Source organism: Acanthisitta chloris, unplaced genomic scaffold (assembly GCF_000695815.1).
Source record: "Acanthisitta chloris isolate BGI_N310 unplaced genomic scaffold, ASM69581v1 scaffold23971, whole genome shotgun sequence".
Classification (NCBI taxonomy): domain Eukaryota; kingdom Metazoa; phylum Chordata; class Aves; order Passeriformes; family Acanthisittidae; genus Acanthisitta; species Acanthisitta chloris.
In genome coordinates, this window is record NW_008656837.1 from 11291 (window position 1) to 27071 (window position 15781).

A 15781-nucleotide genomic window follows, 5' to 3' on the forward strand; every position below is an offset into this window, starting at 1 on the left:
AAACTCTGTTGACTGGTTTCAGGAAGCAAAGTACAGCTTGCCTTGGCCATGTAAGTTGCTATGATATGGGTATGTTGAGGGTAGGAAAGAGACAAGACATCCTCATTTTAAAAACCTTTCACTTGGGACATTCTGCTTCACTTACATGTTCACTCAGTAACAAATACATTTGTATTGTCACCTCTCTAAAAGCCCTTAAAAATATTCTTGCAGCAGGGTCCAAAAATTCACTCTTGCCTCCATATAGAACAAGCACTATAGAAAGAATTGTTCAGGGTACAAATGTCCAAATAATAAATTGTAAAAATAGAAAACTGCATGTCCTACCTTGCCAAGGGTATGATGCATCAGATACAAAGTTTTACACTTTTCCTCAGAAAAATTACTTCCTGCTTAGTGTTAGCTGAAAAGCAGTTCTCAGAACTGTTTTTTCAAGTTTGGTTCTACAAAGCAAGTAATTTGAACAGCAAGTCTTAAATACTTCTTTCCAGTATTTTTGATGCCATATGGTTGTCATGATCAACATTTCAAAGCTCTGAGTCTAACCTGACTGACTGCTCATTGCTACCTTCTTTTCATTCCTGCATTGTGCTTGGACCAGAAACACCAAACCCCCACAAACCTAGGAGAAAGATGGCCAGCTTCCCATTTACTCCACCATTTCAGAAATGTCAGTTTTGCACAGTTCCTCTTAGTGGTATGAGCTAAACACATTTATTAGGCCTTACATTATCTCACTCTCTTTTCAAAGACAGCTACATTATTCCAATGTACATTACTACAGGAAAAGGATCAGGAGCTCAGTGCAGCCTGAACATTCAAGTAATTTAGCCACTGAACTGTCAAGGGCAATGGGGATGGGAAGCTCGTTGAGATGTGCTTGACTCAGGAATCCCCTCCCAAACAAGTGCAAAGAACTCTAAGTACCAGAAAAGGCTACACATGTTTGTATTTCTTAAAATTACAACCACCAAAACTAGGAAGTAAATACATGGGAACTAAAGTTCAGGGGAGCTTGTAGTTTTACCACGTTGCCTTGCCAAAAATAAACATTGGTCCTAGTTTCTTTCAGGTAAAGCAGTCAAAATGTGGCTACCAAATTTTCTAGGATAGTTCAAGGTTAACAAGGGAGCTTTGCTTGTGGTATGTTAGTGTAAGAATGTGAAGTACCATCTTTACCAGATAACCTAACTGGAAAGGCACTCTGCCAACTGGTACAGCTTTGAGGTTGAATGTGCAAGAAATTCCATGTTGTACTTCAGGAAAAGTATTTGAAACTTCATGTTCAACTATAACCAGTATACACTTAACCACGTTGCATACCTGGCTACTGGAGAAAGCCTTATGCCAGACTTGTGTCTTCCACACCTCCAGCAATAAATGTCTATTTTCCAGCCCTTCAGATCATCCAGAGATTCGCTTAGACAGTAATGTATTTCTCTAGTCAGGATCACCATGTGATGCACACACTGCAGCTAAGAGGGAAGACCACAACCAGCACTTGTGCAATAGGCTCCACCACTGCAAAATCCCACTCAGTAACGTCACCGTACGCATTGTCACACGTTTATATTTAACATGTTCACAGGTAGGGCAAACAGTCCAAACTAACCTTTACAACACAACCCTGAGAAGTCTGCAAAAAGCTGTACACCCTGTTTCACCAGCTGCAAATGAATGTATTTCAAAGCTGTTTTTTCATACCACAAAGTACATAAAACCCTTTAAACATATCTTTTACTATATTCTGGACCTTTGCTTTTTCATTCGTATATATGAAAACATACTGGGGGGAAAGCTGACATTTTTTACTGGCCATTAGACACCCTTATGTAGATAAATTTACTGGAAAAATTGATAATCTTTAGTATACTGAGTGGCAAATCAATAAACAAAACCAGAATGCTGTTCATTAAAACAAAGAAGTGACCTGCTGTCACCATTTTCCCCAAACGATGTTCTATCTGTACAGTCTTCCATGACAGTGATTTGTGTTGTGGGGAGGGAACGCACATGCATCCTTTTATGGAAAAATATTTTCTTTTAAAAAATGAGGCAGATGTGCAACACAGTTGTGGAAAATTTATAGTTTAAGCTATTTAAAGCTGCTATGCAGCTTCCTGTACCACATAAGTCCAGTAGTTCTAAGAAAATACAGATATGGTAGAAAAAGTAAGAAAATTTTCACCACAAAACCAAATAGTTACCACCAACAGAGAAAGTTATACACAAAATATATCTCTCAATACAGTGTTTACACTTCATTTTAGTCTACAGATTCAGTGCCAGGAACAGGACTTGTTGAGACAGTCTTTTCGGAGCTATTTGCCACACGTGATTCCACACTGGGTTGGATTCCTGGTTCTGTGTCAGTGGGAGTTCCCAGCTCCTCGTGGGAATTGAGTGTGCAGGACTCCAACACCTGCACAGCCAGATCCACATCTGCTTCTCTAAGAGAAACCTGCTCCTTGAGCACTTCCACCTTCTCGTTCAGCTCATTCCTTTCCGTCTGAAGGGCCCTGCATAGCTTCTCCAAACGCTCCAGTTTTATTTGAAAGCCTTTGTATTCTTTATCTCTTACTGTTTTCTGAAGGACAAAGGAAACAAAAGCTTTGTGATACAACCATTTTCCCCCCTAAATTAATTAAAAGAATCACCACTATTTAATCCTGAATAGGAAGTCTTAATTAATCCAGTAGGTCAAATTCCAACTGCACTAGAACGAATTTCCACAGAATACTTGACCTAACACCACTTTGTCTGAGCTGAAGCAGCAACAGGACACTTTAAAAACTAGCAGTGAGAACTACATAACTACATAATGCTCATTGTAAGTGAGGGCTGGTCATCAGTGAGGACCCTGATATGAAATCCCATAAAGCAGTCAACTGCAACCCAAATAATGGGAACTACAGGGAGGAGAAGGGCTTAGAAGTAGTAAATCCACAATCCAGCAGCAAAATCCAGGTCAGAAGGCTCCATATTCCTGGCTCTCCTAACTAGCTCCTTATGAGAACAGAAAGGTAACCAGTGCCATAGCAGAACCTGCACCATCTGGCAAGGTCACACCTCACGTACCTGCACTAGGCTTAGACAGCACAGGCAGAACTGTACAGCTCTGCTCTTGCTGGACTACAATTAAGTAATGGCACCTCATGACCTCAGAGGCAGCAGCAACACAAAGTAACTGATCCCTTACACATGGGTTATTTCCTTCAGACCAGTTTTGCCCATTAAAATAGATTTCTCTTGCAGCACTGACTGGACTTTGCTCAGCATGCTCAGCATATTAAAATACAGTCAATTCATTCAGCTCATATGATTTCATACACATTATCCCACCAACTAAACAGTAAGCAAAGATGAGGCTGAGTTTTTCTTGTCCCCGCACTTTAGATTTATACAGCAGCCTTCCATTTTCCTTGTCTGAGGAAAACAATACCTTACCCAACTGAAAACATAAGGCAGACAACCCTGGAAGAGGCTACTGTGTATTATCTCCAGTTCTATATGACTGAAAATCTGTAAGAATTTCTCCAGGACACAGACTCTTACGTAGCAGTTTGGCTCAACTAAAGGCAATTACCTCTTCAGCCATTTGCAGAAGAGCCTTGTTGTTATTTTCCCATTTTGTACGCCACACAATGGTTTCCTTTTCCAGTTTCTTAATCTTCTTTGTCATCTACAAAAGATAAATGATTTAATTTTGTGGCTTGTGTTGCAATGTAGGTGGTTTTACATGAGTAATTCGACTTCTTAGCATTACTTTCCAAGTCCAGTTTGAACAAGTTATTTTAGAAAAGTGTTTCTGCACAAAATCAACCCCACAAGTAGAGATTCTGCATTCAAAGAAAACAAGATTGAATCTTCAAAAAAAACAAGACTAGGAACCTTCAAGGACAAACAATAAAAAGCTCCAGAAAAAGAAGTTTTAAAACATGGGCACAGCCAAACAGAATGAGAAGTATTATTTGGTAGAACATTGATATTAGGATTTAGGTATTATGTAAGCATGTAAAAAAAACCAGAACAAGTTACATTTCTCCTCTATAATACAACTAATTCTTATGCTCTATGTTATGATCCAAATTAAAGGTCAAAATACTCCATCTGTTTTCAGAAGGCAAACACGGTAAAATCTAAAATGCATTTCTGTATTACTTTTTAGAAACTAAGTAATCCTATAAGTACCTTCTCCATTTCTTGCCTGAAGGTTGTAAAGAGCTCATTACTTTTTGCCATGGTGGTCTGGAATTCTTCAAACTTATCCATGTAAAGAGAAAGCTGTTGGAAAAGAGGCAGAACATTAATCTGAACAGTCATCTACAAATACAAGAATACTTAGGTACAAGGCAAAATGAAACTCAAAACAGTAGAACATGAACTTCTTTATCTTTGTTTTAACCATCCTACAACTTGCATTTGAGGAACGTGCAGAAGTTGTCTGAAAACATGCCATTCAAATTATATGTGAAGCAGAGTTCTATGTTTATAGAACAATATATTCTGAAGTCAAAAGAATATTATGTTTAATAAAAAGTTTGAAGATACCACAGTTCATCATTGCCTCATTTTTACTTCTCCAGTGGAAGAAAATAAATGTGTAGACATACATATATACAGGAAATTCAGCACATGGTTAGTGAAATGAAAACTCAGGAAATGCCTACCTTTCCACCTTAACCAGCCAATGCTAATAAGGGCTGGCACAAAAGACACGATTGATTCTAGAAATCAAAATACACATTCACAACCAATGAAATGTGCCCAGCGAGCAAAAATCATGGAAAGTGAATATTGACAAGAAATTAACTTATCTGCCCAGAGAACAAAAATCATGGAAAGTGAATATTGACAAGAAATTAACAGTGAAGAGCATCTGTCTAATGACAGAAAATTCTCGCCCTGTACCACACAGACAATCACCAAGAAAGAACTACAAAATATATTGAATAAAATAGTTTAAGAACCATAACTTTTTTTATTAAAACGACTTGATGTGTGATTTGATGTTCTAAAATTACATGACCATTTTACTAGTAACTTCTTATTCCCACTGAAAAGTAATCAGTTTCCTCAATTCTTACATTGGGGGCTGCAGGACACTATAATTCAGAGCACAGAAATATTGTATTTTGCTCTATTAGTAAAGGACATTTCATAACAGGAGTTAGCCCAGCTTGTCAGCAGCACATCATGACTCTCTGCCATTATTGTCACTGAACTCTCTAGCTCATCTTAGTCTACAAAAATATCTGTCAGCCCCAGGAAACCACAAACTGTACTCATTGTAAGTATCCAAAAGCACAACAAAAAGGCAGTGAGGTTTTAAATAAAGGGTAAGCAACTTGGAAAAAACTAGAAAAGACTAAGCATGGAAAAAACCCTCTTTGGAAGTAACAGGATATTCATGAGTTCAAGTCCAATGGAGATGTGCATGATTACATTTAACTACACACATTCACAGACGCTGTACACGTAACTGGGAAAGCCTAGAGAAGAATCAGATACAGTAAGTGTGAAAAAAGGGCATGAAACAGAGGTTTCAAGGAGACTGTGGTAGTTCAAGCTCAGCTGGCAACTTAAGCACCACACAGCTACTCCCTCACCCCCCACTCCAGCAGAATGGGGAAGAGAAAAAACTTGTAGGCTGAGGTAAGAACAGTTTAATAATTTAAACCAAGTAAAATATAATGATGCATGATAATAAAAAGGAAAAACGCAAGTGATGCACAATACAGTTGCTGCTCAATGTCAGACCCCAACCCCAAACCCTGATCAGCTCCCTTCTCCAGGTAACTGCCCCAGTTTATATACTGGGCATGATGGTCTGTGGTGTGGAATATCTCTTTGGCTAGTGTGGGTCACCTGTCCTGGCTATGCTGCTTCACAGTTTTGGGTTTTGGTTTTTTTTTTGTGTACCTCCTCATTAGAAGAAGACATGAGACACGAAGAAGTCCTTGACTTAGGATAAACATGACTAAGCAATAGTCAAAACATCAGTGTGCTATCAAGGTTATTCTTGCAGAGAATCCAAAACACAGCACTCTGCCATCTCCCGAGAAGAAACCAACTCTATCCCAGCTGACACCAGGGCAGAGACTCCATACAAAACCTCACAATACTGAAGCAGTAAGAGGCATATAATAAACAACAGCTGCTGCTTCTCAGGTGCTAAGATGTTGGCTGAACCTACCATTTCCCTGTGCCTCATGTGCTGAGCTCACATGTGGTCAATAGCTGCAAGTGATCCAGAACCAAGGCACAAAAACTGGACACCATCTCTCCTCTCTCAGAGGATTCGCTGTGGCATTTGCATTACAGCAAGAAAATAACCTGAAGATAGCAGGGGTTTTTTTGTGGACAAGGACACTCAGGTTACTAATTCTGAATAACTACAGGGATAAACACAACATGGCTTGCTCCCAATCCTCCATCACAGGATGAGATGGAAACAGTAAAACAGATTCTAAAACCTGCCTAGGCAAAAATGCCCACCCAGCTCTATAGTCACAAGGACCTCTCTGGTTCTGAACAGCTACATTAAAAGAGAAAAATACCTTTGGAAGAGAGAACATCAGTTTCAGTGAAGCCAAGCTTCCTTAAGCTTTCATATACCTAATCTGAAATATTAACACTATTGATTTGAAAGGATACTAACTCCAGGAATTCAGTGTTTAGCACCTTCCACTAACAGTACTCTCCAAATGTATTAAACAGCAAGTACAACACATCAAGTCCTTACAATTTATACTTCATGCTTCACTACTGAAGAGGTTACCTACTGAAAACTAAATTTAAGACAATTAAAAAAATACCAAGTACTTTTCAAGCATCTGGTGAATGTAAAGTTTTTTCACATGTTGCATTATGTTCACTACAGTCACAAAACTCTTTTCTCTTCAGAGAGATCTCTCCACTAAAAAAAAAAAAAAAGATACCTGCTGCTTCAGCTGAGCTTCCTGTTGCTTCATCTGTTCACATTTGTGCCTGGACTCTGTAGCTTCTTTTAACAGCTAAAAAACAATGCCAAAAGCCACATAATGAAAACAGCACTCCTAAAAAATGGCTTAACTTGATCTACAATGAAAAATGAACAAATATTAACATTACCTAGGGGCTACTGAACCACCTTTTCTCAAATAGGCTTTTTTATTACTATACTATACTTTCCTATACACAATCTGAAGCAAGTGTTGGCATGCAGAGATTTTTATTGAGACATTTTTCTAATTGGTAGCATGAGTCAGTTTTTCTATTTCTGCAGCAAGTTTGAACTGCTAAATTTATGAACAGTTCATTAACAAACTGCATGTAATTTATAACTGTTTTGTAACCTCTCTAATTTATTTTCCACTTTCATTTCTTCAGTCCTGAATATTACCTTTATGGATTAGTTCAAACCAATTTTGCTTCAACTTGACACCATTTTGTAGGTACATCTTCAAAGATATTTTCACCAGCTTACGACTCAAAAAATTATGTTCAAGAAATACAGAACAATCCAACACTGGATGCTCATTTTAAGATTATACAGAGAGAGCAAGGCTTTTGCCTAAAAGTTACAGATACATAAGGAGCACTAAAAAATGTGTTATTTTTTAATTGGAAGCACACTTCTTAGAAGACTGCAAGTAAACTGCTGATTATCAACATACAAATAAAACACCAAGCACAGTTTTTGGGGGCAGACAGTTCAGCAGAGCATATGCTATGCTCTGCATTTGTTATTTCTTATGGCATAAAAACAGAGGTACCTTTGGTGCTAAGAAGATGCAAAGAGTAACATTACTTGTCTATTCATATGGATATTAATATTCTAGGCATCATACACAAAGCTTAAACCTCAGTCTCACTGCTGAAATCTATCCTAACTTTCAAAAGACAGTCCTCTCAATTTGCTGTATATGCTTTAAATCATGAGAAGTCTAGTTTGGTGGGTTTTAATTCTCTTAACATATGTAGAATTCACTTACAAACTCTCGTTCTCGCTGATGTTTTTCCTCTGCTTCTTTAATAAGTTGGGTAGTTTGCTGAAGTTTGGCATCCACAAGTTGCTGCTGCAGTTCCTTATGCTTGAACACTTGATCAATATGCTAAAGGAAAAAAGAAAATTAGTCAAATACAGACAATGTGCTGGTCAGTGAAGGTAAGGAGTGTTTGGGGAGATGGATATTGTTTAGAAGCTTCATGGGAAAGAAAAAGCTGCAAAAGGCTGTTTTACATTACTTTTTTTCTCCCTTTATCTCCATACATTGCAACTACATTTTTGTCTTTCATGGAAGCCAAGTGTCTGTTTTATTAAACTGGTACAATACTGTCAGTCACTTCACACCAGACATTTCAAAAATCCTGTAGAAAGCAGCCTACATCTGTAAAGTTGGTTTATCCACCACTAATCCTTACTGCACACATTATTACTCCTAAAAGCTCTAGTCCTCATAAGTAAAAAACCAACAAACCTCGAAATGAGCAAAGTTTGCAGTAACAGTTAATTTAGCTGATGAAATTCCACATGTCATTGAAGTCTGCAGTCTTACTTCCATCTGTAAAGTAGTACAAGGTGGTTTCCTACCTCTTCCCTTCCTATGTTGTCTCGTGGTAGATACAAATATTCCATGATGGCAAAAGGTGGGAAACTAGCCTACAGAGTTTTCTAACTGATCCAGACTTAAAACAAAGCAAAACACCAAAACAAACAAAACCAACCCCCCCACTGACAATTGCAAAATTATACTCCCAATCTGTGCCAACCAAGAACCAACCAACTAATCTTAGTTGTAGAACTCCTTGCAGCTCAATTCTCTCCTGAACAAAGGAGAACTGGCTGTTTTCCACCGCTGTAGCTGAGAGCAGCTAGCTCACATCCTGGTGCCAACTAAAGCCAGCTCAGTTAGCCCTACAGCACAGACATTTCCAGGACACCAGGCCAAATACATTCCTAAAGTGCAATTGCTTACTTCGGATTCTATGCCAACAAGAGCAGCTATGTACACAAAGGAGCTTCCCAGAAAGACACCAACCTTAAAGAACCAAAAGAAATGAGAGAAGAACTCCTACACCCCCTCCTGTTATAATGTGATGTAACTTTTCAGGAACTTCAACTGTTAATACATATTTGAGTGGGAAATAACCTTTGGAAGCCACTTAGTCCACTCAAACCAGGCTCAACTTCAAAGTCTGCTCAAATTGCTCACATCTTGCCCAGCTGAGTTCTAAATGCCTCTAAAGACTGAGATTCCACAAACTCTGGACAACTTAATTTCTATTTGACCACTTCTGCTGTGATTTTTTCCAGTGCATGATGAATTTAGATATGCCAAACCAGGCAGGAAAGGCAGACAGTGGGCCAAACAGCTACTCAATTTTTCACAGTAGTGATGTAAAAAGAGTAATTAAAACAATGTACATACAAGCATGAGGGGTTCTGCTCCCCTTTCAATCATTATCTAATCCTTACAGTCAAGGAACTAAGAGAATCCCATTAGAAGCATAATGTAAGCACCTCTTCTCTCAGTGCATACTGCTCAATGAGTTTCTTCAGTTTCTCCCCCAGCTCAATATTTTCCTGACGGAGCTTGGCATTGTGTACATCATGCTGTTCCAGTTGAGCCTGAATTTCATTCAGAGTAATCTGGAAGTGTGCAGTTGCTTCTTTTCGTCTTTCTTCTTCTTCACGTGCTTGCTGAATGTTTTCTTCCTTTTATGAGAGAATATCAAAATGTTCACGTCAAACCAAGGACCATTTTTATATCTTTGAGTCAGAAACCATGGTAATAATTGACTTCTGTGCAGTTTCAAGTTCTAGAGTGCTAGAACTAATATAAGCCACAATCATCATATGCTATGCTGACTACCCATGTGAAGTGCATGGAACAAAGAATCTGGAAATCCCAAAACCACTAGAGGATCTTGTTCCTACCATTACCAACATTACTCAGAGGCTGGTATTAAGATACTACATAAACACCTCTGCAAGTGTCAGAATTGTCCAGATGTAAAAAACAACACTGATACTATAATAAATGTCCTACAGCGATCACAGATAAGAATCTCTTGGCTCTCTTCCATTTCGCTCCCATCCATTACATTCTGACAGAATTAAGCCTTTTTTTGATACCCTGCCATTTCATGCTGCTATTATTTCACTTGTGCTATTTTTTCCAGCAGTCATCAGCACTGTTCCCAGAAACAAATATGACAAGATCAAATACTGCAAATATAATATGAACTACTTTGAGGGAGGAAAAGAAATCAGTGAGCTAACTATCCCCATATTTTTTACCCTAAAACCAGGTACACTTAGGCCACATGCCACTTGTGGCAAGTAAAAGCAGCAGTCTTGATTTTAAGCAGTGATCAGTAAGATTCCCAGCAGCAGCAGCACTGTAACTTATTGAAGAAACTAACCTTCAAAGTCTTGTTATGACGCTGCAGCTCCCGACAGAGAGATTCCAGTTTGCTACGTGCCAGAATGGCCTTGCTATGTTCACTCTGCAAATGGACTTTCTCCTTCACAACTTGTGCTTGCTTCTTCTGCAGGATCTTCATCTGCTTTTGAACATTCCGGCTCTCCTCCAACTAACATTAGAGAGTAAATTTATTAAATAAACATTGGTGAAACCACTTCTATGCATCTAGATGAACAGACTGAAGAAACTTTTAAACATTTTGGATGAAAACAAGGAAGTTAAATTTCATTAAGACTGCAAGTTGATCTTAAAGAGAAACTACCATCATCCTACAGACAACTCTAAATGTGTATGGACAGAAGATGAAAATATACGAATTCCAACTTAAGAAACATTTGCCTTTGAGGAACAGGCACCATATGGACCTGCTGTTGACCATGAGCAATCAGCTTGCACTCAGCTGCAGGGCTAGGACTAGCATGGAGAAAGGAGGACACAGCAGATACAATTAGGAGCTAGCTGAGACTGGCTTTTCAACAAGTCACAACTTCTCCCACTCTTATCTGTAAGCTACATACAGCTGTTTATCCAACAGGTCTTGTTTTTACTATCAAAAAGAAAAACCCACAGAACTGTGTACAGAGTTCCCTCTTGTTAGCAGCTCCTACCAAGGGAAGCAGTAAATGATACAAGTTTGTAAAACGCTGTGGTATTTCAGAAAGGAACACACACAACCAGCAGCACTGACAAATCAAGTCAAATACTATTAAAGCTACAAAGCCCAGGCTGTGATGACTTAAGAGACCTGCAGTCTCAAACCATTTGAAGCAAAATTTTTGTGCTATTTCCTCTAGGCAGTTTAGGTGGTAGATGACACAGTTAAACTTCGTACACATATTGCAAAATCTATTCATTGAGTATCCTGTGAATAGAAGCTTCCTACATTAATATCTTGTTGAGAATAAGTTACATGGTACATGATTTTTGGGCTCCCTGAGAAACCATATTACTTAGAATCTGTTCTTGTAAAGAAGGTAACAATGTTAAGTGTAACACTGCTCGGTATTAGACACTGCCTCAGCCTTGGGACACAGCAGGAAAAGAAGGCTGGCAGTGAAGACTATCACCATGACAGAAGAATACAAGGCTGGTTTTCTGAAAGAGCTCAAAATAATGTTGAAGCATAGAAGAAAGAATAAATAACGTTAAGGACCTCCATGACAACAGTAAATTAAATGTATATTTAATCTAGTTTAGGGAAAAATAATGTTAAAGGAATATTTTCACATCCAAACATAAAAAGTCTTGTGTGGCCAGAAAAAAACACTTTCAAGTAGCTGTGCTGTCTGCATACCTGTGAAACTTCAAACCTGTAAAAGTGTGCCAGTGTAAGACATATCACCAAGGATGCAAACCTTCCTGCCCCACAGGATGATTCTCCTGATAGTTTCCAAATTAGGAAAAAAAATTGTGGAAGATCTTTTGCCAGGAGAGAGGCATTCCTACCTTTATTGTACAGTCCTTTTCATGAGACACCACTGAAAAACCTGACAGTGAGCTTTAAAGATGATGAATCTTTAAAAAAAGAAAAAAAGCATTGTAGGTGCACTGTCATAAACAGTTCAAACCTCTGCTGGCATTACAGCTGACACCTATGCCAGTGGTTCACCACCACTACCATGAAGGAAAGAACGCACCTTAAAGGAACACAACCAGATCCAACCTACATTTTGAGGGGAACAGGAGTACCTCTAAGACTCATTTAGCTGAAACAGAGCTATTCTTACAACCAGACAAGCTCCCACCCAGCTTCCCAGCTGTTCTGAGCACCATGAGGAAAGCAAGTGGTTTTCTAGGATGGCAACTACCTATGGACTGTGAATGCTTACTCTACCTATCAACTACTCATCCTCTCCAGGGATGGCAAAAACCAATGCAAACCTGTCTCTTCCTGTTGCCTTCTTGAAGGTAATTGCAATTCATTTTTAGGTAGACTCCCCATCCTTGAGTTGCACTATGGCACTATTACTGTTTCTCATTTAAAATGAAAGTGACTTCTTAGAGAAGCTGCTGGTTTTGAAGAAATTCACTCACATGAAGAGTGTACAATCAGAGAGAGCAAGGAAAACAAAGCAAAAACATAATAGGCCTTCAAGGAGGACTCATGATTTCCTTAACAGAACTAATGTAAGTCTATGCTTAAGTAATTAATATTGCCTCTCTAAGTAAAAAGACCATCCACTAGGTGTTCCGCAGAGTCTTGGAGACATTACTAATCTCAAAGGAAATAAATTTATTTCAGAAAAGTTATGCTAGTCTAGTCAGAGGTGTCCCTGCCTTTGGCAGGGAAGGTTGGGACTAAGTGAGCTCTAAGGTCCATTACAGCCCCTTAAAATACTAGGATACTGTGCAGTCATTATGTCATTGTCAGAAACATTTGCATGAGATAGACTTGGTACTTACAGAAAGAAAATCTTATGCTTTTGCCAAGCTGTCCAATCATCTCTTTAGTTCACATTCATTTGATAACTACAAATACAGTGGGAAAACTTCTACACACCTATTTCCGGTTGTTCTGTTCCTGTCTGTCCCTGTCTCATCATGAATGAATCAAGGAGTTTTGTCTCCAGGAACATTCTGAAAAGTCAACTTTTAAAAAGCCTTTCCCCCTACTCTCTCAATTTTGTGACCAATTAATTTAGAAAATAAATGATAATTTCTTCTACTTGAGGTCAGAATGCGCTTTATTAATTGCTTCTTTTTGGTTAGTTATTGAAGAAATATACACTCTTCTATCCATTCCCTTGCATGATCAGAAAGCACAGAGCAAAATTAAACCTAGATCTTTCCAACTTTCCCTATTCCCCAAAAATTGCTAAGGAGTTAAATGTAACTGAACATTTTTTTTCTCCAAATCTCTATATCACAGTATGTTCTTCTTTATCCTCAAGGATCTGAATTATAAAACACTAGCACAAAAGCATTATCAAGAGACAAAAACTAGGAAAATAATTACTCCCAAAAGAAACTCTTAGCTTTTCTGCTAATCCTACCATTATGCTTCAACACCAAGCTATCAAAACCTATTTTTTCTTTGGATTTAGGCTGTCACATAGAAATGAAATGACTACATGAAAGTTTGGCTGAAGCAACACTCATCATCAGCCTGAGCATCTTTTTTTTTTTTTTTTTTTTACAAAAACTATAAAATATTCAAAATCATTACCTGTCCTGTTTTAGTTCTCTTGCATTCCACAGTTAACGTTAACACATGAATAACTCCTGCTATCTTTACAAATTACTTACCAGATCAGCATACTTCTTGCACAAAGCTGCCAGCTTTTCCTCTGGAGTAGAAAGCGTGTTCAAGGCTTGCATTAACAATAAAACTTCTTTTCCTATGAAATGGATGAAAGAGAACCATACTGAGGAAAAAACAACACACCAGAAAAGCAGCCTGTCTTTAGAAGCAAAATACAAAACCATGAGAAATTAGTGTGAGTTAAGTTGTTCCCTGGTTTGATAACTGATGACAAATGGGAAGTCATCACAGCAAGAATAAATAATAACAACTTAGGTAGTAAAAATTACTTTCGTCTTGCCTTAAGTGCCATCAACAACTTAGGTAGTAAAAATTACTTTCATCTTAAAACCACAAAATTATTTTTCTTTTATAATAGCACAGATAAAAAGAAAAATCTGAAAGAGTGAAATTTAAAAGGTTAAGTTTTGCTAATAAAGGATATTCACACAAGTGTTTTTAATAAGCATTTGGAACTTAATTATCAGCAGTGCTTTGGCAGCATTGAACACTGCAATCCCAGACTTAAAAGTTAATCCAACAACCAGAAAGTTAAAAAAGTTGATTAGTAATTATCATGTTGTTATTATTATTATTAAAGTTCCTGTAAAAATAGCGTTACCAGCTGAAGGATTCTTACATATGCATTAAGAACTGTCTTTTCCTAAGCAGAAGTGCACAGTTTCTCAGAATATCCTGTTAAAGATGACAAGTTTTTGGCTACAGAGTAAATGTGAGACAAAGACAGAGCAAATGCATAGCTATTTTATGAAAACATTAAGGCCTTTTAAAAATCAAAGTGCCAAAGAGAACACACCCAAAGTTTTCTCTTTATGTTTTTCACTCTCTGGATCTTGCTGGCCATCGGGTGGATCAGTACGAGCTTCTTCTCTCCCAGGAGTCTCCTCACGAGACTCTTGGGAGCAGCAGGTGGGCCCTGGGTGCTTTCTGTTCTTGGTGATATATTCAGCTTCTTTCAATGCTCCTGTGTTTTCCAGGCCGTAACAGTTGGACTGCACATGCTGCAAGGCTGTATCAGACAATTCATTGCACTTGCTCTTCACCAGCTGATCCTGGTTATTCATTCCCATCTCCTGAGATCCAGCTTCTTCCATGGCACCACCGACCACCTTCGGAACAAAAAATGGAGGAAGTGGAAATAAACAGTCAAGCAAATGTGTTTAATATGAAAACTTCCACCTTTCTTTTGCATGGACAAATAAAAGTGAAATGAAAAAAAAAAAAAAAGAAAAAGAAAAATAACCTGTTAGGAAGTCTAAAGAAATCCACATAAATTCATTGTTTCAGTGACATGGGGCAAGAACTTAAACTACTTGAATCACACTACCAAATATGACTGTTAGCTCTTAACTGAAGTAAACTGGTTGTTACAAGAATGATAAACAGGACCAGGAGCACATCTGTCTTTGAAATGGTAAAATTCACATCTATGAAATCATCCAAAGAAGTATTAACAGGCTTCAGATCTGGAGTCCTACTGCCTAGGATTGTTAACAATACATTATTTCTGCTCAGTTAAACAGAACTTTCTTGAAAGACTTCCTAAAATGCAAAATGCTTACTCCCTTAACCAAAAAGCAAAACCTCACCAGTTGGTTTGACACTGCAGTGACATGTTTGTATTTTAGAGCAGAACACCTGACGTTCTCTACAGAACACTCCACAGCTTATCAAACAGCTGCCAGATTCCCCTCTCAACCACCTCAACAACAGTCTCAATTTCTAGAAACAATTTAAGGCTGATGAGAAAGTCAAGAGATGTCTGGTTGGGTGTGTCATTTGGTTCCACTGCAGAGGCTGAGACTCGGGACAATACTTGGAGGTGGTTGGGAATTCTCTGCTGTCCACTTGCAATCTCACTACACACCGTGCAGAGACAGTTAAAAGCTGCTAAGCAGAGCTGAACTCTCTTTAGTGCCAAAGTAAAGGGATCGTTCTCATTGATTTATTTTCAGTGAACTGAAAGTAAATTTCCTTAAAATCATAAGGAATTCTAAAAGCAGAGCTTGTTTACAATGCAGTTATGCTGTTTAAGCACAAATTAATT

At 38.2% G+C, this 15781-nt stretch overlaps 1 protein-coding gene across 1 annotated transcript; it reads right to left on the reverse strand.

Annotated features, from left to right (window-relative positions):
- Positions 1 to 1749: 1749 nt before the first annotated feature.
- On the reverse strand, positions 1750 to 14828 carry TXLNG (taxilin gamma). The gene is made up of 9 exons (XM_009084500.1): positions 14531 to 14828; positions 13719 to 13810; positions 10411 to 10581; positions 9506 to 9700; positions 7977 to 8096; positions 6942 to 7016; positions 4192 to 4284; positions 3587 to 3682; positions 1750 to 2587 (listed from the first exon to the last, which is right to left on the reverse strand). Exons 1-9 carry the CDS (start codon positions 14826 to 14828, stop codon positions 2267 to 2269), a joined length of 1461 nt encoding a protein of 486 aa, XP_009082748.1. The 3' UTR covers positions 1750 to 2266.
- Between the last annotated feature and the right edge of the window lie 953 nt (positions 14829 to 15781).